The following is a 25,772-nucleotide window of genomic DNA, read 5'->3' on the forward strand; positions in this document are numbered from 1 at the left end:
ACATTTTAAATTTAGTTTTTATATTTTTTTAACCATTTATACATCACTCTGAAAAATTCCTCAAACTCTTTGCATGCGACAATCCAAGTTGGGTGAGCAGCTGGTCACCAGACAATCAGAAGATACAGGGAGATTGAGAGCTAACACTAGCTAGCCACATGCTCTGTGTTAGCAGAACTTTGAGTATTGGCACCAGTTACCATAACAGTACAAGATTCTTATTTAAAAAAAAAAAAATGAAAAAATTGCAGATTAACAAAAAATAATAAGAATTTCCAAGGCCCGGTCTGTTCTTTTTACTATATGTAGCCATGTAACATTCTACTCATGAACACAGCAAATATATGAGGGACAAACAGTAGACAGAAAGCATGTGACATAGCTGAGAACAGGAAGACAAAGAGGACACAAGATAATGATGGTATGTCAATAGAGTGACAAAAGATCTTTTAGCAAAGATAAAACCTAGAAAAATCAGGCCTGGCAGGTGTCCGTTTCGCAGTTGTGAAACAAATTCTACTCACGTACTGTTTGTGTGATGCAGTATTACAGCGATTTATTAATGCATCAGCATATTCATTAGTAGTGTGTAATCAAACATGTCAAGAGTGGGTAAGACCATCTGTACTTGGCTACATGTTTTAACACATGCACGTAACGAACGAAATAGAAAGAAATACGCGTCGTCTCTCATGTTAATCTGACGGCAAACAAAAGGCCATCCAAGCATCTTCTTTTGGTGGAATCCTCGTATGTTTCAACCCTCTCACATGACTCCATTTTATTATGTTATGCCACTGTATAGAACAGTGTTGTCATGGGAGTCAATAGTTTATAAACATAAGGGTAGATACGTCTGCTTTTAACCTCTGTATTGCCATGTTAGGCTATAGCTTATAATATACGAAGTACATGATAGTGTAGCATTGCAACAATGTCTGCAAACTGCTTCTGTATGTTGATTTATAATTTTTAGATGTACAAATACCATTGCTGTAGTTACGTGTGTGCATTAGTATGAATAAGAACATTGGGTGTTGAACGATAGGTGTGGAATTGGTCTCGGAATCTACATGCAGTGTGTTGATAAAATTGTCTATGTTTTTTTTGGAATCAGGCTGCATGCACTGTGCGTTGTCCAAGCTCCTCTGTGTACCTGTGCTTTATATTGGGTAACAATTTATTTACTACATAAACTAAGGTGGGGTTTTTTTCTGATACCTTTCACCATCTAAGTTCAACACTACCATGCAGATAATCTATTGTAAAGCTCTGTTTAGAAGTTAATAACTCTTAAAATGAAATACTTATCCTTGGTAATGCAGAATTGGATATCCAACCTCTGCTCACATGTAAAAGATATCAGAACATTTGTTGGTTTTATATTAAGAAGATAAAGCTTTTAGTTCCGGCCACTATACACATTTATACAGCTAGTGGCAAGTGAGTGAATTTGTAGATTAATTAAAAAGGCTTCTAAACTTTACAAAGAAGAGAGGGTAGTCAATCTTATCTGACATCTTTGGAGAATACGGTGATGTATTTTTTAGCACATATAAGAGAAACCATCAGTAAACTGAGAGAAAGTTTGGCAAAGAATGAAGTTTGGTCTAAAAATAATTGATGAATGAAATGAATGAATTACAAAAGTACATTCTATAAATTGTCATACATTTGAAAAAAAAAAATTGTAGATGCACACTAGAGGAAAGATAGTCAGTTGACTGATGACTGGTAGACCAGCAATAGACAGCCTATGGTTTCACATTTGGTATATAACTTCAAGAACTAGATTTGTGAAGGCCTCTTGTGCCTAGGCCACAGGAATTTTTAAACCAGAAATGTCAAGATATCCCTGTAACATATGAGAGCACTTCAAATCAAATTTATTCATATCGGTATGTATTTAGATTTTTATTTTCTATGGACTTGTACCTCTTTTTGGAGAAAAAGAATGTTGCTAATTCTTGTGGCCATCATAATAATACGTTACTATTAGGACCAAAAGTATTCAGTCAAATATGTCTATGATGTCCTAGCAAGTCCACAAAACTCTCGTACCATAGGTTGTCTAAGGTCTTCTGTTTGGTTCTGCTGCTGATGTGAATTAAGCATCTGGAGTGCAGTGTGTGAATTTTGGATTGCATGGATCAGTGTTAACTAGCATTTGTTTCCATTTTCCATACATCATGTTTTTGTTTTTTTGCACCTGAACTGCATTTACTTCTCCAGTCTAATTCGAATACAATTTCAAGGCTTAGGAAATGTGCGGCAACAAATGAATAAACACATCTCAAAAGCAATCCAGTTTCTCTGAAAGCTGGTTTTCTTTGACTGCATTTGACCTCTTTCCTAGAAATGATTGCAAACCATTGGTGGAAGTTAGCCATGGACCATTTAATTTAATAGTATCGTTTTCTTGATTGAAAGTAGATGAAAAGATTCCTAAATTGCCATAAGTATAGCAGAATATAGGTCTGTTCATACCATCATGTTCCAACCCATGTTTCAAGTGCAACTAAATGAATTCTTAAGAAAACATGCAAGAAAAGTGGCCAGTTTTTCTTTTAACAGATTACATTCAATATTACTGTAAAAATGATAAATTTATATTTAGTTGTAACAATTTCCATACTCCATAATATATGGAAACTGCATTTCTTGCTTATTATTGTATCCAAGGCCTAATTCATTGAGCTTAAAAATAATATTATAATAGAGGTTGCCATACACAGTACAATTTTAGGTTGCTGTGTGAACTAATTTCAGCATACAGCTTTAAAGGGTATGCCACTTTTTTTTATCTATCTCCTGTTAGTATGTGTTGTATGCAACTGGTTGGCTAAAATAAGCCATTTCCTAGTTACACATTTTTATTCTGTTAATGACAAAGAATAAATTATTGAACGTTTCTGGAAAAAATATTTGATCTCAAACAAAATTTTCTCTTAATCTTACAAAAAGGTATCTAAGTTGAATTATAAGAATTGTTAAAAAAAAATGGCTAAAGAACAATTGTACCGTGTATTAAGGAAGACATAATCAAAACAAAGAAATGTGAGCAGTATGAAAAGACAAAAATGAAGAAAGCAAATGATTGAACGTCTTATACATTAGTGTTAATAATCCTACATGGTGGCTGTGAGGATAGAAAAGTCTGTATCAGACATATGTCTGTTTATGTACAGATCCCACGCTGCTCTGAGTGATGAACTATATGCAGTGACTCAGCATTTTCCTCATACCCATAATACAAATAATTGTCCATTTTCAGGTTTCCATCTTCCCGTCCATTTTTTTTTTCCTTTTTTTTTTGGTGTGAATTTTTTTTTTGTTTTTATGCAACTTTGGATTCAAACATTTTAGTTACTTTTTTGTTGTGTCCTTGTTCGGTGGTTGATCATCCTGACCCCCCCCCCCCCAAATACCCCAAGCTTAAAACATTGAGAGTGAGGTATGGGGAGAGCGATACAGGGGAGCAAGGGTGTGAAAAATGTTCCTCCCCCCCATAACCCTCCCCAAAAAAGTTAAAGCCCTTCCCTTGTCCCCTCCACAAATGGTTAAAGCATCACAGCAAGAGTTCTTGGAGCGCTGTCATCAGTCCCCAAGTATAACAAAGTTCAAGTCGTTGGTGGAGAGTTGCTATATCCCCCATCTGAAATAAAATCCCCCAATTCTTTATGTACACACGTGTGTGTACATGCATGTGTAACAGAAGAGAAGGGCATTGCCTTTGTGTTTGGTTCCTTATGTCACGGAACTTTTGGTTATACATATATATTCAGTTTTTTTTTTTACCTCCCCCCTGTTCATTGGTTTATGTTCCAGTCAAGCCATCTATGACCATCAGGGATTTTGGGTACAATGTCCACAGACAGGGGGAGGTCACTCTTATTTTGGCACCAGGATCAGGAAATGCAGAAAAGCTTTGGGTTCTCATTATTCTATGCAGAGGTTAAAGGTTTTTTTGTTTTCTTTTTGGCCTGTGTTGTGATGTATTTCTTTGAGTATACTTCCCTGCTGGAGAGACACAGATTCAAAACAGTTAGACAGTCAAGTGAGCAGATAGTGTCACTCCAGCAGATGAAGGTTAAGGAAGCATTCCTGAGTGAGGGAATGCTTATTCTGTAACAGACACACACGAGTAGGGAGACACTGAGAATGAGACACGTACACAGAAAGGGATCAAATACAAACACTCTAGGAGGCAAATTAAACAAACACACTAAGTGAAATAAGATAAAAGACAGCCCGAAAGCTTGTCTGTAGTGTGAGACAGACATAGAGTGTCTCTATAAAGCCATGAGCACGGAGGTAGCAGCACTCTTTGGCCTGAGTTGAGGTATTGCAGAGGATGCTCCATCACTGCATGCACTTTGTGCACGGTGCTGCTGTGACCTCAAGTGTTGGCTTCGAGCTTCAGGACCCTGCAGTAGCACTTGGCAGGACAGGCAGTGATAGGTACAGACCCTCACTCTGAGTGGAGGTGGGTGTGGAGGAGGACCAGTGTAACAGCCGGAACGTTGATGAGCTTCTGCTTCCCCCTCTTCATCATAAGAAGTCTTGCAATGTTGGCATTGGTATCTAATCGCCACATCCACCATTGGTATATCTTCATCATCTAAGTCGTCATCTCGATCCACACTTTCCTCCTCTCTCTCTTTAGACTCTGCACTGCATTCATTCATTACTTTTGTCTGTGATGGTTCTGGTTTACGGGGTGATATCTCAGGTGCCAGTTTGAGGGGGGCTGGAAGGAGCCCAAGAAGCGTATGGGGAATGACAGGATTAATTGGAAATAGACGCTTCTTTAAGCCATACAACTGCTGAAAGTAGGGGCCTTGTATCTGGGGGCTGAAAAGGGGAGTGGCAGCTGGAGCAAGTGAAAAAGGCATAAAAGGAGCCCCCATGAGAGAAGCAGCTTTTAAAGCTGAAGGACCAGTGGTTTCAGAGGTCAATGTAGGTTGTGAGGACTCCATAGTGGTATCGTTGGTTATGTGTGTAGAAGGAACAGTTGGAGCTGCACGGGACAGGAGAGCTGGAGGTACAGAAGACGTCATCCCGATGAGGCTTGGAGGCGGGCCTAAGATAAGAAAGAAACACAGAGATGAGAACAGGCTGGGAATGAACAATGTATAAAAGAAATGTGAATGCCAGGTATGCAAGGAAAAGTGCATAAAAACTACTAGTTTCAAAAAGTAAGGAAGCAGTTTAGTAGTAAAGGGAGGTAAAAATATTAAACACCCTGGATACTTTCCACAGCCTTTGTTAATATTCACATTTTATGTTGATATACCATCATCATATCATATCAATATTATCTATTATTAGGTTGGTTTCAGTCTTAAGTAGGAAAAACCCACCATGCTTTTATTGTTATGTGTTTTGTAATTCGCAGGAATAGATTTTATTGTCAAACATGCATGCATTTGGGACTAGTGTACATTCCTAGCTAAATTTAAAAGCTTATTTTTTGTTGTGATCAACTTTTATACTATGCATCAACCAATTATCCTTCTATCGTTTAATTATATGTATATAGCCAGATTCAGGTACGCCGGCGCATCTATCCGGCGGTGTAGCGTATCGTATTTACGCTACGCCGCCGTTAGTAAGTGAGGCAAGTGCTGTATTCACAAAGCACTTGCCTCCTAAGTTACGGCGGCGTAGCGTAAATGGGGCCGGCGTAAGCGCACCTAATTCAAATGAGGATGAGGGGGGGCGTGTTTTATGTAAATGGATGTGACCCGACGTGATTGAAATTTTTTTACGAACGGCGCATGCGCCGTCTGTGTACATATCCCAGTGTGCATTGCTCCAAAGTACGCCGCAAGGACGTATTGGTTTCGACGTGAACGTAAATTACATCCAGCCCCATTCACGGACGACTTACGCAAACAACGTAAAAATTTCAAATTTCGACGTGGGAACGACGGCCATACTTAACATTGACTAGGCCAGCTATTTGTTGGAATAACTTTACGCCGGAAAACGCCTTACGTAAACGGCGTATCTTTACTGCGACAGGCTAACGTACGTTCGTGAATCGGCGTATCTAGGCATTTGCATATTCTACGCCGAACTCAACGGAAGCGCCACCTACCGGCCAGCCTAAATATTGCACCCTAAGATACGACGGCGTAGGAGACTTACGCCGCTCGTATCTTAGCCTAATTTAAGCGTATCTGGTCTCCAGAATACGCTTAAATTTACGACGGCGCAGATTCAGAGTTACGTTGGCTTATCTACTGATACGCCGACGTAACTCTCTCTGAATCTGGCTAATAGTGTCTACAAATGAAAAGCAGCCGCTCAGTATAATGTAACCATTACCATGTACTACTGTATACAGTGGAACCTCGGATTGCGAGTAACGCGGTTAACGAGTGTTTTGCAAAATGAGCACTGTATTTTTAAAAATCCTGACTCAGTTCGTGCGCAGGATTCAAGCCACATCGGTGTGCAGTACCGCTTTTGGCCTGAGGTGGGGGCGGGGGGAGCCGGAGCCGAGCAGAGCCGTTTGGAAATGCTCGGAAATACTCCGTTCCCAAGCCTTTCCGAGTTCAGCCGAGCTGTCCTCTGGCCTTTCCGAGTGTTTCCGTAGCTCTTCGTCGCCCCCCACATCAGGCCACATGCGGTATTGCATGCCATCAAAGTCAATGCGGAACAAATTATTTTTCTTTTCCATTGACTTCTATGGGGAAACTCGCTTTGATAGGCGAGTACTTTGGATTACGAGCATTCTCCTGGAATGGATTATGCTTGTAATTCGAGGTTCCACTGTATATGGTATTTTATTTTAGATGTGGGCTTGGCAATTTTAGACTTCTACCACATCGTCTGAAGTCTGGCCAGAAAGTTATTTTTAAAACGTTTTGAAATAGGAAATCTCATTGCATGTCAATATGTGGGGTTTTAGGCCTTTCTTTTTTTTAAGTTTATCCTCCCACTGAAAAGACCGTTGATAAGATCAGTAGCTCAAACTGAAATTTCAACATGGAAGTGAATGAATCAAAACAGTGAATTCTTTCCCTTCACAGGGAATGGCTGTGTATGAAGGTCGATATTTGCCAGCACACCAAGGATCAGCACAAAGTGGCATCCTTTGATGCCACTTTGTGCTGATCCTTGGTGTGCTGGCAAATATCTACCTTGTGACTTGAACCAGTATCCAGCTGGTTGTTGCTACAGCACCCTATTTCTGAGAGCTTATACCAGGAACGTGTGCGATGGGAATATGAAACATTGGCTGTGTATGAAGCCTCAATAAGTGGCATTGTGTAGGAAAGGAGATTACAACAGTTGTGAAAACTCATGTTGCTTAGATATAGAGAAAGTAAATAAAAGATAAATTACCCCCAAAACCATTACACTTTCCCTATATATGGGTGGCTGGTACACCTATACTTTGGATCCTTCAGGGTGTGTTGGCACCTCGATGACTTCACTTCAGTAGTTAATATTAGTATCCACAAGGAGGACATCCAAAAATATACACAACGTATCTGGGAAGCTGTTAAGTGTTTTTGGCACACCAATGCTCCAGTTTCACAGAATGAATAATGCTTCCTTACCAGTGAGGTTTTTATTTAGAAAATTTAGAAGTTATCTAATACACTAAAAAAGGGCAATGTAAGGCAACTTTGCCCTGATTAGACAAATGTTTTTTTCACAATGCATTGAGTATTTAATTATGCACGCTGTATTTCGGTTTTGATTTCTTTAGCTTTTTATTTTCTAACATAAAACAATGTCCTATTAAAAGAATTTATGAGTTTCATTGTTTTAAGTACCAGAGGAAATAGCTGACCTCTCTATCCAACTATTTGATGTTTTGTCTGATTACATTTACTACTGGGAATTTCTATTTCAGCACAATATTATTGGCACTACTTTGTGTTAACGTGTACCGAACACTGCTTAGAAAAATAAAGATATATATCATATTGAGGTATAGGTAGATGATAGGGCCGAAACAACTAATCGATTATGAAATTAATCGATTAAAATTTTCATAAATCGATTAATCGGGCAGTAACATAATGGGGTTAAAACAACTAAAATTAGCCCTTTATAGTACAAAAAAGCTAATCGCTGCTGTAAATATTACAGTCACTGTCCCACAGTAAAAAAATTAACCCCTTACAGTAGCGATTATTTGCTCTTTTTGTACTTATTTTTGTTTTTTTAACCACATTATGTTACTAAACATCTCAGGCCTGGGTCACACCTCTGTTTTTTGGTGCTTTTTGCAGAAACACACTACAGTTCATTTACATGTTCCTATGGGACACGTTCACATCCATGATTTTTTTTTCAGCTGCTGCGTATTTGCAAAGAGCAAGGACTTTTTAACGCAAAACGGTGCTATTTTTTTTTTTTTCAATATACTTCAATGGAGAAGCTGCAGAAAAGCATGTAATGTGTTTTTGTGGCAATTTGTGTTTTGTAATCTGCCCAACAACAAATTGGCCCAAAAAAATGAAAACATTTGAATTTTTTTTTTTAAGGCCATTATCCAATTAATCGAAACAATAACCGGCCAACTAATCGATTATGAAAATAATCGTTAGTTGCAGCCCTAGTAGATGACATGTAATTTTCTAACAAAGAAAAATAGAGTTTAGAAAATATTTTTCAGAAATAAACAAAGATGCTAAAACATAGGCAGCAACTTGGGGATAAAGTTACTAGAATATGTTGACACTGTACGTCAATAATAAGATAATAAGACATTAAGTATGCAGGTGTAGTATCTTTTAAATGTGGAATGCCAAGTGAAATATCTTACTCATTTTAGGTAGTGGAAGGCATGTTCTGAATTCCTGCTGGGTCTCTACTGTCTGGGATACCGAGTGAATGATCTGTCTCTATTTTCATTCCCACTGTGACAAGCTGTTGTGGGCTGATTCGCCAGGAATCATTTGGATTGCATTCTCCATGTATTACTTTAAAAGATCCACTAGAGGGCAGTTGACACTATAACACCAGTGCCTTATTCTACTATTAAACAAGAGAGAAAAAACTGCAGCCCTATTTTCAATAGGCACAGTTGTGCCATAAATGCCATGTGGCAGACAGCTGTCTCAGACAATGAGATATAAGGGGCTGTAAAATGTAAAAAATAAATTAAAAAATAGCGATGCAAACAAAGTAAATTAGTATGTACCTTGCTGGTACATTCAATAATGTCTAAATATTTCCAAATGTGTTTTGCAGTGCAGAAATGTCCTATCCAGATGATAAAGAAGTGAACACTACTATGCAAATACTGCAGGTACTAAATGCAAGCATCTCCATTTCATTTTAGAATGATGTGTGCATAGAGATAATTGTCAGGTAAGTGACAGGACTGAAATATATACAGGGATGAAATGAAAGTGTTCTGTCCTGTGTAGGATTAAAATGCACTGCCTTTTTCCACTGACAGTTCATGAGATCATTATGAGTACATGTACACTTGGATTGCCTGTGAATGTCCACCTTTCCCATTATATTTTCATGTAATGTTAATATATAGTATACAACATTTGTGCAACAAATGAATCCTCATTATTTTTACTCCTGAAATGTGTTACTAGAATGCTACCATACTCTACCTCGCTATTAATTTTGGTCCTAAAAGTGACCCATGCTAGGGCAGAACTTTTGTCAGACACCTGTCTGTTTAAAATATTAAGGAAATATATTACACAGCAAAACTAGAACCTTCGCTTCATTTGCTGCAATTTTCTTCCGTTTTTGTGAATCAACATCAATTAATAGAATAAATTTCCTGCACGTGGTTTGCTTCATAAACACTCTTCAACTGAAGCACCAACAGCTATGCTATTAGCTTTGCAAATTAGCTAACAGTTACATCTGTATACCTGCTATCAGCAATGCAAATGTATGTATTTTTCAGCACTAGAAAAACTCTGCAACCGCTTCTACAGATCATTTCACGTGTCAAAGGTTTTTTTAAATCCTTCATCAGGGACCCAGGAACAGTAGAATTCTGGAACACTGGGTTATACTACTTCCTTTAGAAGGATTTAGGCACTCAAAAAATGTTGGCTGACCAGCATAACCCCCCCCCCCCCCCATGATTCTTCAATTTAGAATTTTCTCTTCAGAGGAAAGCAACCCCATTTTTTTCTAAATGTTTACTTATATCAAAAATAGGTTTTTCTTCAATTGAGATTATTAATTATTCTGCTTATGCAGCTGTCGGGATTGGCAGATCCTCAGTGCCATCTTGGAAGCCATACTTGGACCTTCAGGTTCTCGTCTCTACTTGTGGCACTCTCCAGGCACCTGTTCTGGCTTTTTAGCCACATAGTGCTTTACAAGTCCAGAACCGTGACACAGTCTATGAATGGAGGATGGGCACATGATTGATAGCTCCATCCCCTGCATTCTAAAGCCTGGTATACACTATGGCCTCGTACACACAACCGAGGAACTCAACGTAAATGAAACATCGTTTTCCTCGACGAGTTCCTTGTCAGGCTTGTGGAGAAACTTGACAAGCTTTCTTTGTGTACACACTGTCAAGACCAAATCTCCTTGTTGTCAAACGCGGTGACGTACAACACATACAACGGCAGGGGAAGTTCGATTCCACTGGCACAACCCTTGGGGCTGCTTTTACTAATCTCATGTTACTGCGTGTTAAGTAAAAGTTTGATAAGAGACGATTTGCACTTTTCAGACTGTTACAGCGTGACAAATGTGCTATCTCCATTACAAACGCTACTTTTACCGAAGGTGCGCTCCTGTCTCATACTTTATTCTGAGCATGCGCGGGTTTCTTAGCATACACACGAACGTGTTTCTCGTCGAAAACCAGCCCGACGAGGAACACGACGAGGAAATTGAGACTCCCGTCGAGGAAAATAAGAACTTGTTCTCTTTTTTTCTTGTCGAGTTCTTTGACAGTTTTCTCTATGAAAAACATACACACGACCGTTTTCCTCTGCAAAAAAAGCTCTGCCACCAAGTTTCTTGATGGATTCTGTCGAGGAAAACGGTCATGTGTACGAGGCCTTTGAGTTAAATTAAAAAAACTGTCAGCTCCGTTAGGAGCACTTGTACTAACTATGCAAAGTTAGTATAGCAATCTCCCCCGCTGAGCTGTTGTGTTCTGACAGGGGGTGGCCCCGGCCCCCGCCAGAGCACTCCAATCAGTGCTGGTGGAGAGTGCTGATCGGGAATCCTTTGGACTGCAGATTTTCCAGCATGCTCGTTCGACAAAAGCCAGCCAAATGGTCGGCTTCTGTCGGACAGACTGGCATACACACAGGCCGAATGTCGGCTGTTTTTTTTTTTTTTTTAACCAGGCAACATCTCCCGTGTGTACTGGGCCTTAGATTTTGCTCCAATCATAGAAGCCATAGTATGGCTTCTATGAATGGTGGAGCTAGGCAGAAAGGGTGGGCATAGTCAGGCTCACTTGGAGAGCCTGTGACTGCCGTTTAGTTGTATTAACCCCCAATGCACTAAAACTTTACAGCGTCAGGGATGGGGCAAAGAGATGGAAGAAAAGACTACTACTAACAGTACAATGAGCACATCCTACTGACTATAAATTATGTCCCCTGTGATGATTTTTCTGTTTTTGATCTTGGTTGTACTTAGGCTTTAGGTTCTACATTACTTACAGCTGTGGCATGAGCACTTTCACTGCCATTTCCCACCTTTCAGCGTGGGATTTCCCGCCACTGCTTTTCTTGCAAGGGTCAAGGGTTTACCTTGGTTTGTCCTTACTGCTACCTTACAGTGACACCTCTAGCCAAATAGCCTCTCCTGCTTCAGCAGTTGGCTGCGAGTACCCCATGTGCTCCTGGTGTATTTTATTCTGCCTTAGTTGTAGTGTGTCAGATTCCAATTGCAAAGAGCAGACCTGTGGGCCTCTCCAGCTCACATTTCTCTAGCAGCCTTGTGGAAGCCTGCAGTGTTCCCCCTAAAGGACCTGATGCTGAAAATTGTAACCATTGTCCCTTGCTTGAGTCTACTCACTTAGAGATCTCAGGTGTGGCTCCCTCCTCTGCTAAATCCAGGGAGGAGTTTTCTTCGGCTTTGCTTATATAATTCCCAGGCTTAAAGATACCATTTCAGTTCTTATTTACAAAAAATGTTATGTTATAAAATGCTATTTTTCCTCTTGAACACCTTACTAACCATCATCCTATGGAGGAAGAGTTCACACAAAAGTGGACCATTCCCATTGCAGACCTATCCATTTCTTGTCCGAAAAAAACCTCTGATTGTTCCTGTTGGTGTTTAAAGGCCAGGTTGACAAGTGTCTGAAAACTCTTTCCAAGTCCTTGTTTTCCCTAGCAGGCTCTGCTCTGCAACCTACTATTGCTGTAAAGGCAACTTTCCAGACCCTGGGAGTGTGGCTTAAGGATAAATCTAAGGGACTCAATGCCATGCTTACTGACCAGTCAGTTGTGGAGCGTTTATAGCTTATCTCATTTACAGAATTAGTCTCCTGTCTATTAATATGTAAAGGACCATCTGGCTAGGTACAAATACATTTTAACAAAAGAAACCTAAGCCTGCACCTGGCTAAACTTGTTCTAAAGGCAAAAAGAGGCCTTTAAATCCAGGCGGAATTCTAGGACCCGTTCACTCGTAAATATTGAGCTCCCAAGTCCTCCAAGCCTGTGGACAAGTCCTACTCAAAATGAGGGGACTCCCCCACTTTCTAAAGTGGGGGGAATTCTATTAGCCTTCGCAAAAACCTGGACTTACAGTATTTCCGATGCATGGGTAAAAGATGTGGTGTTCAGGGGCTTTAAGCCAGAATATACCTTTGCCTTCCTCTTCAAATGAGCCAACCTCTCAGCAAAGACTAACAAATCTTTATGATACCCGGGAAGACCTTCTAAGTCTAGAAATCATTGACATTGTTCCTCAAGTGGAAAAGTTTAACATTGTTACATGAGCTTATTCACCATTCCCAAGGCAAGGGGAAGCATCTTCCCCTACCTTGGACCTTAATACACTTAATGTCTTTATTATACATGGAATAAACAGCTCAGCCATTTCCTCCCTCGACTGGGGAGACTATCTGGTCTCTATTGACATCAAGCATGCAATTTGCATGTCCCCATCTTTTCAGCACATCAACGCTTTGCTGTGGGCACACAAGTTTTTTGCTTTTCGTTGCCTTCTTTGAGGCAGTCCCACTTGCCCAGTTCCAGACCATTGCAACTCAACATTTTTGGTTGCGTGTGAGAAGTAGTTACAGTCATTAGACCTACCACTATGCTAGATACCAAGGACAATTTCTTCTCTGGCCTCGTGGCTCTCCATCCCAGCCCTGCAATCGGGCAAGTCCAGATGTGGACCTTCTTGCCTCCAGTTTCAACAACAAATTGGACAGATACAGTCTTCAGATGAAGAGATCCCATGGCAGAATGAGGGGATGCCCTGGTAGCTCTGTGGAATCGGAACAACCTGATCTATGCCCTCTAAAGCCCCTTCCTCATCTGCTCCACAGGAATAAAATAGAGGGCATATCAGTTGTTCTCTTTGCACCAAATTGGTCCAGGAGGCCATGTCAGGCTATTAGCAGACACCCTGTGTGCTCTTCTAGATCAGCTGAAACCTCTGTCTTAAGTTCCAGTTTACCACTCTGCTTTACAGTCAGCAGCTTTAACAACTTGGCTGTTGAAGCCCAGGTACTAAGAGATAGGCCCGGTACACACGAGCAAACATGTACGATGAAACCGGTCCGTCGGACCGTTTTCACCGTACATGCCTGCCAGAGGGCTTCTGTACGATGGTTGTACTAACCATCGTACAGAAGTCCGCGCGTAAACAATACGCGGGGCGTGTCCGCGTCGTCGCCGCGACGATGACGCGGAGACGTGGGCGGGCCTGCCATTTAAAGGCTTCCACGCATGCGTCAAAGTCATTCGACGCATGCGAGGGATGGCGGGCGCTCGGACATGTACGGTAGGTCTGTACTGACGACCGTACATGTCCGAGCGGGCAGGATTCCAGCGGACGGTTTTAAAACACGTCCAGGAATATTTGCCCGCTGGGAAAAGGCCCGGCGGGCAAATGTTTGCTGGAATTCGGCCCGCTCGCGCCTACACACGACCGAACATGTATGCTGAAACTGGTCCGCGGACCAGTTTCAGCATACATGTTTGGTCGTGTGTACGGGGCCATAGGGGTTGTTCTGACTTGGTCATTCCTATACTTCTGAAAGCTAGTATGATAGCACATGGAGGGCTTACTTTGGTGCAAGGTTGAAAAAATACTCCATGGGATGGACCCTGATCTTTCTACAATCTGGGTGGGGTCAACATATGGCTTTAAGTTCCATAAAGAGACAAATTTCAGCTTTTGTGATTTTATTCCAAAGACTTATAGCTGGATTCATAGAGAGTTACGCCGGCGTATCAGTAGATACGCCGATGTAACTCGAAATCTGCGCTGTCGTAAGTTTAAGTGTATGCTCAAACTGAGATACACTTAAACCTAGCTAAGATACGATAGCCTGCGCCGTCGTATCTTAGGGTGCAATTTTTCTGCTGGCCGCTAGGTGGCGCTTCCGTTGAGTTTGGCGTAGAATATGTAAATGCCTAGATACGCCGATTCACGAATGTACGTGCGCCCGTCGCAGTAAAGATACGCCGTTTACGTAAGGCGTTTTTCGGCGTAAAGTTATTCCAACAAATAGCTGGCCTAGTCAATGTTAAGTATGGGCGTCGTTCCCGCGTCGAAATTTGAAAATTTTACATCGTTTGCGTAAGTCGTCCGTGAATGGGGCTGGACGTAATTTACGTTCACGTCGAAACCAATACGTCCTTGCGGCGTACTTTGGAGCAATGCACACTGGGATATGTACACAGACGGCGCATGCGCCGTTCGTAAAAAACTTCAATCATGTCGGGTCACCAAACATTTACATAAAACACGCCCCATCCACATTTGAATTAGGCGCGCTTACGCCGGCCCCATTTACGCTACGCCGCCGTAAGTTAGGAGGCAAGTGCTTTGTGAATACAGTACTTGCCTCTCTGACTTAAGGCGGCGTAGCGTAAATACGATACGCTGTGCCGCCGTAACAATGCGCGCCCCTACCTGAATCTAGCTATTATTGTTTTAAATTTACCTCTGCAAAGCCTTTGTACAAAATGTAGCTCATACAGTCTTACCTGTATAGCCTCCACTGACTCTGTGGGATCTTAACCTGGTTCTTATGGTTCCTCAAAGACCTTCTTTTGAACCTGATAGGGATATAACTTTTTCCACTGTAGTTCAAAGAGTGGTTTTACCATCACCTGTATTAAATGAGTGTCGGAGCTAGCTGCCTTATCTTGTAAAGAATCCTTTAGGATTCTTCACAATTACAAAGTTGTTTTAAGACCCAGTGCCTCTATTCTTCCTAAGGTGGTTTCTACCTCCCACCTTAACCAGAACATTATCCTTCTATGTCTCTGTCCTACTCCAGTACATCCTAGGGAGATAGCCCTCCATTGCTTTGATATGGTCATAGCTGTTTATGTCTAACTCTCAGCTACATCTTCCTTCAGACAAACTGACTGTCATTCCAATAGGTATCAGCAAAGGACAACCTACTTCCCATTCGATCATCTCTCATTGAATCAGACATGTCATTGTTCAAGCCTACTGGTTTTCAGGATTGAATTTCCCCCTTTCCAGTTAAACTGCATTAAACTAGACTTGTGAGTACTTCCTGGGCCTATATGCCTCTGCCTCTCAAAGGCCACTACTTGTTTTTTCTTCATATGTTCTCTAAATTCTACCAGGTGGATGCTCAGGTATCTTTGGATACAAGGTCCTGCAAGAAACTCTTTAACCCCTTGACGCCGGCCGGCCGCACGCATATATGCGGTCTCTCAGCGGGTGGGCTTTGGCACCAAGTGGCCACATATTTGCGTGAATTAATGTAAATACAGCTGTTCTGAGAGCGCACTTCTAGCACAGTTACCGGCACCAACGGAAAGCTCCCGATTGATACTTGCGATCGGGAGCGTTCCGATCATGTGACCATCGTGACTGATCAAATGATCAAAAGCCCCGTCTCCCGACATCCTAAACCTCTTAAAGGGCCGAGAGGTTCTGGCGCCAAGAGGTTAAGCTACAGGCACACCCAGTGTTTTGTTTCGCTGTTAGTGATGTGTTTCCCTCCTCTCAGTTGGACTGTTTTGGGACATCCCAATGTTTCTGAAATCTACTGTTTTTGTGTCCCTTGATGAAAATTTGAGAAAACAGGACTTTTTTAAAAAATCCTTTTGTTCTTCTTTATCAAGGGACAGAGGTCACACTCCTCTGTGTTTATGATTTACTCAAGAAGTCCAAACACTTAAGCTCACCTCTCACATTACAATCTGACTGTAAAATCACATTAGATCTTCCACCATCTATGCACTGCAAGGACCTACCCGACTGGATATAAATTGGTTGTATAGTTTAGGTAGGTCCTAAAATTACATAATTTTGGAAAATTTTAAGGAAATTGTACAATGATTAGATAATAGCGTAAATGGTGACTTGTTGACATTGTATGTCAGAACTGCTTCTCTCCCCAAATCAATAGGAGTGCAAATACAACTCTACAGGTTGATACAGCTTAGAAGGAGGTAAACTAAAGTGGTTGTAACCTGTTCCTTTAAAGCATTATCCATAGCATAGTGCTTCTATAGTGCATAGTGCTTTGTCCCCATGTTATTAAATACCTGGTTGGTCCTGCCTGTTCCTGTGTCCCCCTATGTGTACTGACCATGGAAATCATGGCTGCTGATTCATGATACCATGGTCAGTTTACATCCCTCCATCATCTCGCTATGTGTTCAGTCTCTCCCTCTCTCCCTGCCTGTCAGTTCAGTAGTCTGTGGCCTCGTACACACGACTGAGGAACTCGTCGTAAAAGAAACATTGTTTTCCTCGACAAGTTCCTTGTCAGGCTTGTCGAGAATCTTGTCAAGCTTTCTTTGCGTACACACTGTCAAGACAAAATCTTGTTGTTCTCAAACGCGGTGACATACAACACGTACAACAGCACTATAAAGGGAAAGTTTGATTCCACTGGCACAACCCTTGGGGCTGCTTTTGCTAATCTCATGTTACTGCGTGTTAAGTAAAAGTTTGGTAAGAGACGATTCACACTTTTCAGTCTGTTACAGCGTGACGAATGTGCTATCTCCATTACGAATGCTACTTTTACCGAAGGTGCGCTCCCGTCTCATACTTTATTCTGAGCAAGCTCGGGTTTCTAAGCATACACACGAACGTGTTCCTCGTCGTAAACCAGCCCGACGAGAAACACGACGAGGAAATTGAGACTCCCGACGAGAAAAAAGAGAACTTGTTCTCTTTTTTGCTCGTTGAGAGCCAAGACAGTTTTCTCGACGAAAAACATACACATGACCGTTTTCCTCTGCAAAAAAGCTCTGCCACCAAGTTTCTTGATGAATTCTGTCAAGGAAAATGGTCGTGTGTACGAGGCCTGTGTGTGAGAGATAATCTCCTACCTGCCCCTCCCCTCCTTCCGCTGGTCCACTGTGGCTGAAAAGTAATGTTTGTAATTCACTTCTATCTACTATTCTACTTGCATTTCAGATCAGTTGAGACTGTTCTGTGATTCACAGTTCATTAAAGTGGTTGTTAAGTCTCATTTATAAATTAATTACTTCTATTCCCTTTTGTTTTCGGAAGATATTAAGTACAGTATGTCAATTTTTTTTTTTATTATAATTCTAAATACCTTCGAGCACAGTGCCGCTGTGCGGTCACTCTGCTGGCTGGCATACGTCAGTGGGGAATCTTAGCCCCTCTCGCTGCTCTCCTTAGATCGGGAAAGGAGAGCGGAGGGAGGTCACGTGACCGCACAGCGAAGCTGTGCAAGAAGGTATTTTGAATAATAATTAAAAAAGCTGACACACTATACTTATATCTTCCTAAAACAGAGGGGATAGAAGTCGTTTAACAATGAGATTTAATAACCTGAGATTTAATAACCGCTTTAATGACCTGTGAATCTCAGAACAGTCTTAACTGAACTAAAATGCAATTAGAATGCACATGGCAGCAAGTTGCATTTGTCCAATAACACAAACCCAAAGCCCATCGACACTGTCTCTAATCTGGTCAGTCAGGCTACAGGTTTATGTTAAAGCAGTGTGGGAATTTACACACTGGCTGCCATCTCAGCTTCAGAAACTGAGACACATTTGTTCATACATTTACTTACTCTATGCCTTTTTATACTCACTCCCACTGATATTATTTCACAATATAGTCCCTATATATATATATATATATATATATATATATATATATATATATATATATATATATATATATATATATATTTTAGTGTTGTGGTTATTTCTCTTTCTTATTAGCCAGACAAACAGATATAATCAACAGGGGAAAACTGTTAAGTGCAGCCAAATCATGCATTTCTTTCAGTGCCTTTTGTTATTTCAAAACCCATTTAAATATTTTACCAGATGATACTTCCATAAAGGCCCTTGTTCCAAAACTTCCTATTATAGGGCGACAATACCTTTTCCCATCTCTTAATTGTTCTCCTGCATTGTCACCCTGTCAAAAATGATTGCTGGAGACTACAAATGACCATGCTGAGGCACACTGCACAGGTATGTTGACCTGTTGTCACCATTAGGAAATTGGCCTTCAGAAATGTCATGCAGCCACTGCTGGAGAGCATGCATGTAGTGAGGAAGTGGCTGCAGAAAAGCTGTGGACAATTGACAGTGCTGATATGCAACAGAGTAATAATAAAGGGTAAATGCAGTATTTAAGAAAATGTTTTTGATACACAATACTTTAGCTAACTATATTTCATTCGGTTAAGGCAGGGGTCTACATACTTTTCAAGCAAAGGGCCAGTTTACTGTCTTTGAGACTTCAGGGGGGCCAGATTCTGACCAATGGGGGTAAAAAATGCCCCAAGACCGAGCTTCAGTAAGAATAAACATGGCCCCAGTGTTGGTGGGCAGTAGGAGGAGGAATAGTGCTCCATTAGTGGAAGAAATAGAGCCCCATTGTTGGTGTTTTTTGAAGGAATAGTGCCTCATATCATTGGGAGCAATACTGCCCCAAGGGCCGGATAAAGGCTAGCAAAGGGCCACAATAACTATAAACATACTGTACACGTAAAGTGTGGGAGAGCACATTGGCTTAGTGGCCAGCACTTTTGCATTGCAGCCCTGGGCTCTTCAGTTGGAGTCTGGTCATGACACTATCTGCATGTTATCCATGTGCTTGTGTGGGTTACCTCCCATACTCCAAAGACATGCTGGTTTGTTAATTGGCTATAGTATAATATCCTACCCAAAATGGCTGTCCCAACAGCAGATAAAGCACCATGAGTCCCAAGTGAGGAAAGTACATTTAAAAAAAATTGAAACAGATCTAGTCATACATGGTCAAATTTGACAAATTCAAAATTCCAGTGCCTGGAAAAAAAAGTGGTTATACTGGGCTTGATTTACTAAAACTGAGGAGTGCAAAATTTGGTGCAGCTCTGCATGGTAGCCAATCGGCTTCTAACTTCAGTTTGTTTAATTAAGCTTTGACAATTATGCCTGGAAGCTGGTTTCTATGCAGAGCTGCACTAGATTTTGCACTTTCCAATTTTCGAAAATCAACCTCACAATGACCACAGGGATGAGCTGATGCAGCCAAGCTGAAACTATTTTCTGAAACAAGCCTATTGGATATCAAAACTGATATTATTCAAGGAGGAAAGCTAATTATCAGATGAAGCTGCTTAGACCTAAACTAGCTAATACAACCAAAATCCTGTCCATGTGATTATTGTTTATAACATTTTATGAGAGTATATTATCATTTGTATGACTGTATGGCAGCATCCGTCAGTGGTAGTAATATATGCACGTATTTTTTTTTGCAGTACAAGCCCTTGTCAGCATATTTTTGTATTAGCTTTTCTAGCACAATTGTGTGTGTACAGCCACGATCACTGCAGGTAAACGCTGGCTCTGTGAACAGTCAAGAATAATAGCTGAGTCTGCCGACAACCTGTCATTGCACTGTACAGGCTTGGCGGGGCACAGGTATCAATCAGCGATAGACATAGCTAGTAATAATCAGTATTATTTTGTTTTTAAACCTTTTATTTGCAACTGATGTAAGGGTTACAGCGCAGCAGGACTTCAAATCACCACACTGTGGATCGTGCGTTACCACAACATGTAGGTGTGCAGCTAGCCTCAAGGAATTTCATTTACAGTTTTGCTTTTCTTAGTTTTTTTTTAATTGTTTGGTAAAAAAAAGGCATATTTTAAAATGTAAAAATATTTGTTATTTAATAACCTTAATACAGATTTATCTAGTTTAGTAAACATTGTTGTATTTGTGTGTGCTAAAAATTATTTTTCAGTATTTTTATTGAAATATAGTTTTGACAAACATTTGCACAGCTATCATGGCCATTCAATATCAGTAGCAGCAGCTTTTATTTTAATAGGCCCTGTTTTTTTTAGAAAACATATGGCTTGAAGGGTCTTTTACAAACTTTGGAATCTGTAAGTAAAAAAAAAAAAAGCAAAAATGTTGTGGCCACCCAAGGTAAAAAATAAATGTAAGGCAGGGTTTGGCAGAGATAGGGTTAAAGCCGATAAAACGTTTTTTGCTGTTTTCACTTATACGCAGTATGTGGCTGTCTGAGGCCTCGTACTCACGACCAAACATGTCTGCTGAAACTGGTCCGCGGACCAGTTTCAGCGGACATGTTCGTTCGTGTGTAGGCAGTAACGTACAGAATTCCAGCAAACAATCGTCGGCCAGACCGTTTTCCAACGAACAACTGTTTCCTGGTCTTGCTTTAAAACAGTCTGCTGGAATCGTGTCCGTCAGACATGTTCGGTCGTCTGTACACAAAAGCAGCGTACAAAAACCCCGCGCATGCTCAGTCCAAATGAGGAGACGGGAGCGCTCGTTCAGGTAAAACTCGCGTTTCTTTGGGATATGGCACATTCGTCATTAGAAACCTTTTATTCTAGCAAGAGAACAATGTCTTAAAAAGGCGCACTAAACCACATTTTAAAGCCTCGTTTTATTAATTCTTCTCTTGCTAGAATAACCCCGTTCTCTTGCTGATGCAATTTCAATAGAGTTGTCCCATACTGAAATGTCACATTTCTTGCTTGTGATGTAATCCTTTAATAATGTTTTCTATGCCAGACGTGTGTTTTGGTTGGTGGTCCTCCATAATTTAGAGTAGTCATTTTTGTAAAGGAATGTGCATTTTTTTAATTTCTTTTTTTGTTTCTAGTTATGTCACCATTTAAACTTTTTTTTTTTTACATGTTTTTTTAAATTTTTTTTTTTTTTGTTGGTGTTTCATTAGAGAATATTAAACCATGTTGGCACACCAAATGTCCCCCCCCCCCCCCAAGGAGTGTGTCCTTTGTAAATTACCCATTGTATATTTATTAAAGGTTTGCTGCCTAATAATCCCCACAGTATATCAAACAATAGACATGTTTTCAAATGAAAGCAAAAGGCCTTTTATTCAGGCAAATGTCATCACAAAAAATAAAAAGAACAGCAGCACTAGAATAGATAGCAAACTATATGCAAACTTGCATTTCCAACATGGTGAAGGATAAACTTCCAAGCCTCAGGAGCCAAACACAAAAATATGAAGCAGCAGCACACAAACAAAGGAACCCAAACTGTGGTAGTACAAACAAGATGTCCTTTATGTGGAAGGAAATGGAAGGCAGAAAATCAACGTTTCCTCCTCTTTCCAGCCTTCCCTCCAGGCAGCCTTCCAGCGGATCGAACACGGGGTCTTGCAGGTGGGGTTGATGTGGCAGCAGGAGGATGGTGTTCCGCAAGCCGGGCCGGGTCACATAGCCCAGTGTCTGGGGTCAGCAGGCCCCTCTGCATCCACCAAAGGACCTGGTTCATCAGGGCCTTTGCCAGTCTTCTCTGGTCCTCCTCCCCTTCATTTAAATCATGGGCCAATGAGGCACTGAAGGCCTCTGTGGGGTTGAGGGGGGCCCTCATGATGGCGCTTGCCTCCTGGATCATGCGGAGGCTTGCCTCCTCCACAGGCCTCAACTGCCTCCTTCGGCCTGATGGCCTCACCTGGGGGGGAGAAGACTGGCTGGTGGTGGTTCTCCTGGCCGGGTGGACCTGCTGCAGGCCACTGGGCCCAGCCTCCTCCTGGCTGCCACTGACCCCGGCCTCCTCCTGGCTGCCACTGACCCCGGCCTCCTCCTGGCTGCCACTGACCCCGGCCTCCTCCTGGCTGCCACTGACCCCGGCCTCCTCCTGGCTGCCACTGACCCCGGCCTCCTCCTGGCTGCCACTGACCCCGGCCTCCTCCTGGCTGACAGACACCTGAGGATCTGCCACCTCCTGGCTGATCTCTTCTTCCTGTGTGGAAAAAAAAAGAATTTTTTTACAATTTCGCTAAATAAAACCACACTCATTTTCATGTTTTTCGTTCAGTATTTTCTGTTCATTATTACTTGAATACACTCTACTTCTGACCCCTGCAGTTGTCATCCCTGACACCTATTTGTCTGTACACCTTTTTGTTTGCTTTTTTCCAGCTTGGTTTTTTTTTTACAATATCTAATCATTAATCCACCAAGAATTATTTACGCCATAAATATAGAGGAAACTACTATACCTCCTCATCGAAGGGTGGCAGATCTGCATCTCTGTCAGCCAGGCCCTCTTCCTCCGACTCTGCAGGGCTGTGGTCATCTGGGGAATGTCCGCTGGAAGGTAGCATGGAGGAAAGGTTGGAAGAAAGACTGGACATCGTTTTCCTGCCTTCCATTTCGTCCCGCAAAAAAGCCATCTGTTTATAATACCACAGTTTGGGTTCCTTTGCTTGTCTTGCTGCTGCTCCCGATTTTTTGATTTTATTAGCTTTGTATGCTCTCCTGTATGTGCTTCTGAGGTTGGCAAGTTTATCCTTCACCATGTTGGCAGTGCATCCTGGCACCCAAGTTTGCATATAATTTGCTAGCTCTTCTAGTGCTGCCGCTCGTACCTCTTTATTGCAATATAACGAGTGTTTTGAATTCCACAGGATGGGCGTGTCCTGGTATTTTTGAAGTAAGGCCTCTATAGATTCCTTGCTTTGTAGGAGGTCCATTGCAATTTTTGCAAAATTATATTTCTTTTTGAGTCTAGATTACAAAAACATAAACCACAGAAAAATAAATATTCCAAAGGATCAGCGTTGACCTTGATCTAATATGTGTCTTCAAATTTATTACCTATATCTAATTCCAAACACAGTCTCTCTTGTTTAAACAATGATTGGCAGCTCGGCCGCATTGCTTGTACCAAACATTGATTTGCTAGATGCAGAGCCATTGTTCACATTGCAGTAAATATTTTAAATATATTAAATTAAACAATGCTTACAAATGACAGTTTTCATCTAGGCACTCTTTCATGTGTAAATCTCATACCCCTGACAATGGATGACATAAAAGACACTTCCTAATGACCTCTGTACAACCAACACTTGAACAATACTTTGCCTGATCTGAATACACCATTCAAAAACTTGTCAATGAGGTACAGCATTGTTCACATCTCTATTTTGTGAGGTGTCCAAAAGCATTTGGATACCAAAATAACATTGTGGTACCCCATAGACAGAATAGCTTAAAAAGGGTGCAACCAACAGCCCAAACCCCCATCCCATGTGTCTACATTTTCAAGGCCTCTGCTGATCACATTTTTAATTTCCTTACCTTCCTGTCTCTCGCTCCTCGTTTCTCACGCTCGCCTAATTACCGCGTAAGATGCGTAATCACGGCGTAAACCTTTTAAACACTCCGCGTATTTATGAAACCCCGCCCTCGTCACCTTTGCGAGGCCCCTAATCAATGAGTTTAGGAAATATGGCGTTAACTGTGTATGTTCTGGATGCGCTCGAAGATTCTCCGCGTAACGGACGTAAACACGTTGTTTGCATTCTCTACACTCCGCGTATGTATTAAACGCCGCCCTCTTCTCCGCCCATGGCGTAAGAATTCATCTTTTCCACGCCCATAATCTCTGTGGGAAAGGAAAGATGGCGATGTCACACGAGCGGGCACGATGCTCTCATGCCACAAGTGAAGGGACAGAGGCAGGGACGTCCCGATCAAGGAAAAGAAGATATAAAGCCACTAATATGCGGTTCCAGGAAATGGTGGAGTTAGTTTACATCATGCGAAAAAAGGACTATGATGGTGAATTAGGGCCATACAAGACCCCTAACCGCCGAAAGGCACATATTATGGACAAGGTGGCGAGGAGAATGCAGAGGATGTTTGGGATCACCAGGTCCAAGGAACAGCTGAGGAAACGCTGGTCAGACTTAAAATTGAGGGAGCCACATCAGATGAAGAAAATACTTAAAATTCTGCGTAAAAGTAAGTAAATATATATTGGGGTTGGGGGGGGGGGGGGGTGGTGATTGTCTGCAATAATGTGTTGCCATGTATATTTCACCATCTGCCTCCTTGGCCTGCTTGTAATTTTAAAGACATGTTGTTATTTATTTTTTAGAACATAAATAACTACATATTTACAAACAGTGTTCTTAGTAAACAACGTAACATCACATAGTTTATCAGAAAGGCTCGGTTATTCCAGGAACAACACACCTGGACATGGCTCACTGGCCAAAAACTTTGTTTGTAAACATTGTGTAAAAGCTAGTTCTAGAAATAATATGGTAATAAAGCAGATGTTTTCACATCTGCAATGCAGAGCACCTGTGTCTCCCCAAATCAAAAATGGGTTTTGGTAGGGTCTCCCAGAAATACAGTTTAGGGGGGACATCCATGTGTGTCACTTTGCTAAAAAGGGGCAGGATCAGAGCTTGCCATATAGAAGTAATTGCAAAATGTAGGTTTGGTGAAAGATAAAAGTAACTAAATGAAAGCATCTTCTAAGCAATGTGTGCGATTTATGCTCTCCAATATCTGTGTGCTGATGAGTCTACATTTTTTTTGGTTTATTTCAGGGGAAAGAAGTCGCCAGCATTTGGAGGAGGCAGAGAGGGCCAGACAAGGCCAAAATCTGCCATCTCAACATGTGGAGGAGGAGGAGGATGTGGAAGGAGAAGAGGATGTGGAAGGAGAGGAGGATGTGGAAGGAGAGGAGGATGTGGAAGGAGAGGAGGATGTGGAAGGAGAGGAGAATGTGGAAGGAGAAGAGGATGTGGAAGGAGAGGAGGATGTGGAAGGAGAGGAGGATGTGGAAGGAGAGGAGGAAGGAAGAAAGGAGGAAGGAAGAGAGGAGGAAGAAGTAATTTTGGACTTAGAAGTCATAGCAGATGAAGGGCAAGTGGCGGAAGAACAATTTGGCGAATTGAAAGAAGGTGGATTGATGGATGAAGGAGGAGTCCAAGATGATGGGGAAGTGGTGGAAGAAGGAGGAGTGATTGAAGATGATGGGGAGGTGGTGGAAGAAGGAGGAGTGATAGAAGATGTCGAAGAGGTGGAAAGGAGAAGCCCATCAGGTCAGTGTCACCCTAGCTTGATTCAAAAAAACATATGTAGATAGGCCTCATTGAAAAATAATATTGTAAATGCCATTTTTTTTTTTTGTTTTAGGGGAGGAGGATGGTGTGCCAATATTTTCACGTGCAAGTGCTGCTATAATTATTCAGCAGGTAATGGAGTGCAGCACTGAAATGCACAATATGCGTGAAAGGATGTTTCTCATGGAACAGAATGTAACAAATGTCCTTTTGGAATGCAGCACGGAAATGGACAATATGCGGC

General features: G+C 41.5%; 1 protein-coding gene across 2 annotated transcripts in view; it reads right to left on the bottom strand.

The window, feature by feature from the left end:
• Positions 1-25,772, bottom strand: part of ZFHX2 (zinc finger homeobox 2) — a 107,392-nt gene continuing 81,620 nt past the window's right edge. Inside the window, exon 10 of one of the 2 annotated variants that reach the window (XM_040354402.1) lies at positions 1-5,083. In XM_040354402.1, the coding sequence (XP_040210336.1) occupies positions 4,293-5,083 (791 nt within the window). In that variant the 3' untranslated portion in view covers positions 1-4,292. The remainder of the gene's footprint in view (positions 5,084-25,772) is intronic. The other variant, XM_040354405.1, reaches the window with a different exon arrangement.

Source organism: Rana temporaria, chromosome 1 (assembly GCF_905171775.1).
Source record: "Rana temporaria chromosome 1, aRanTem1.1, whole genome shotgun sequence".
NCBI lineage: Eukaryota > Metazoa > Chordata > Amphibia > Anura > Ranidae > Rana > Rana temporaria.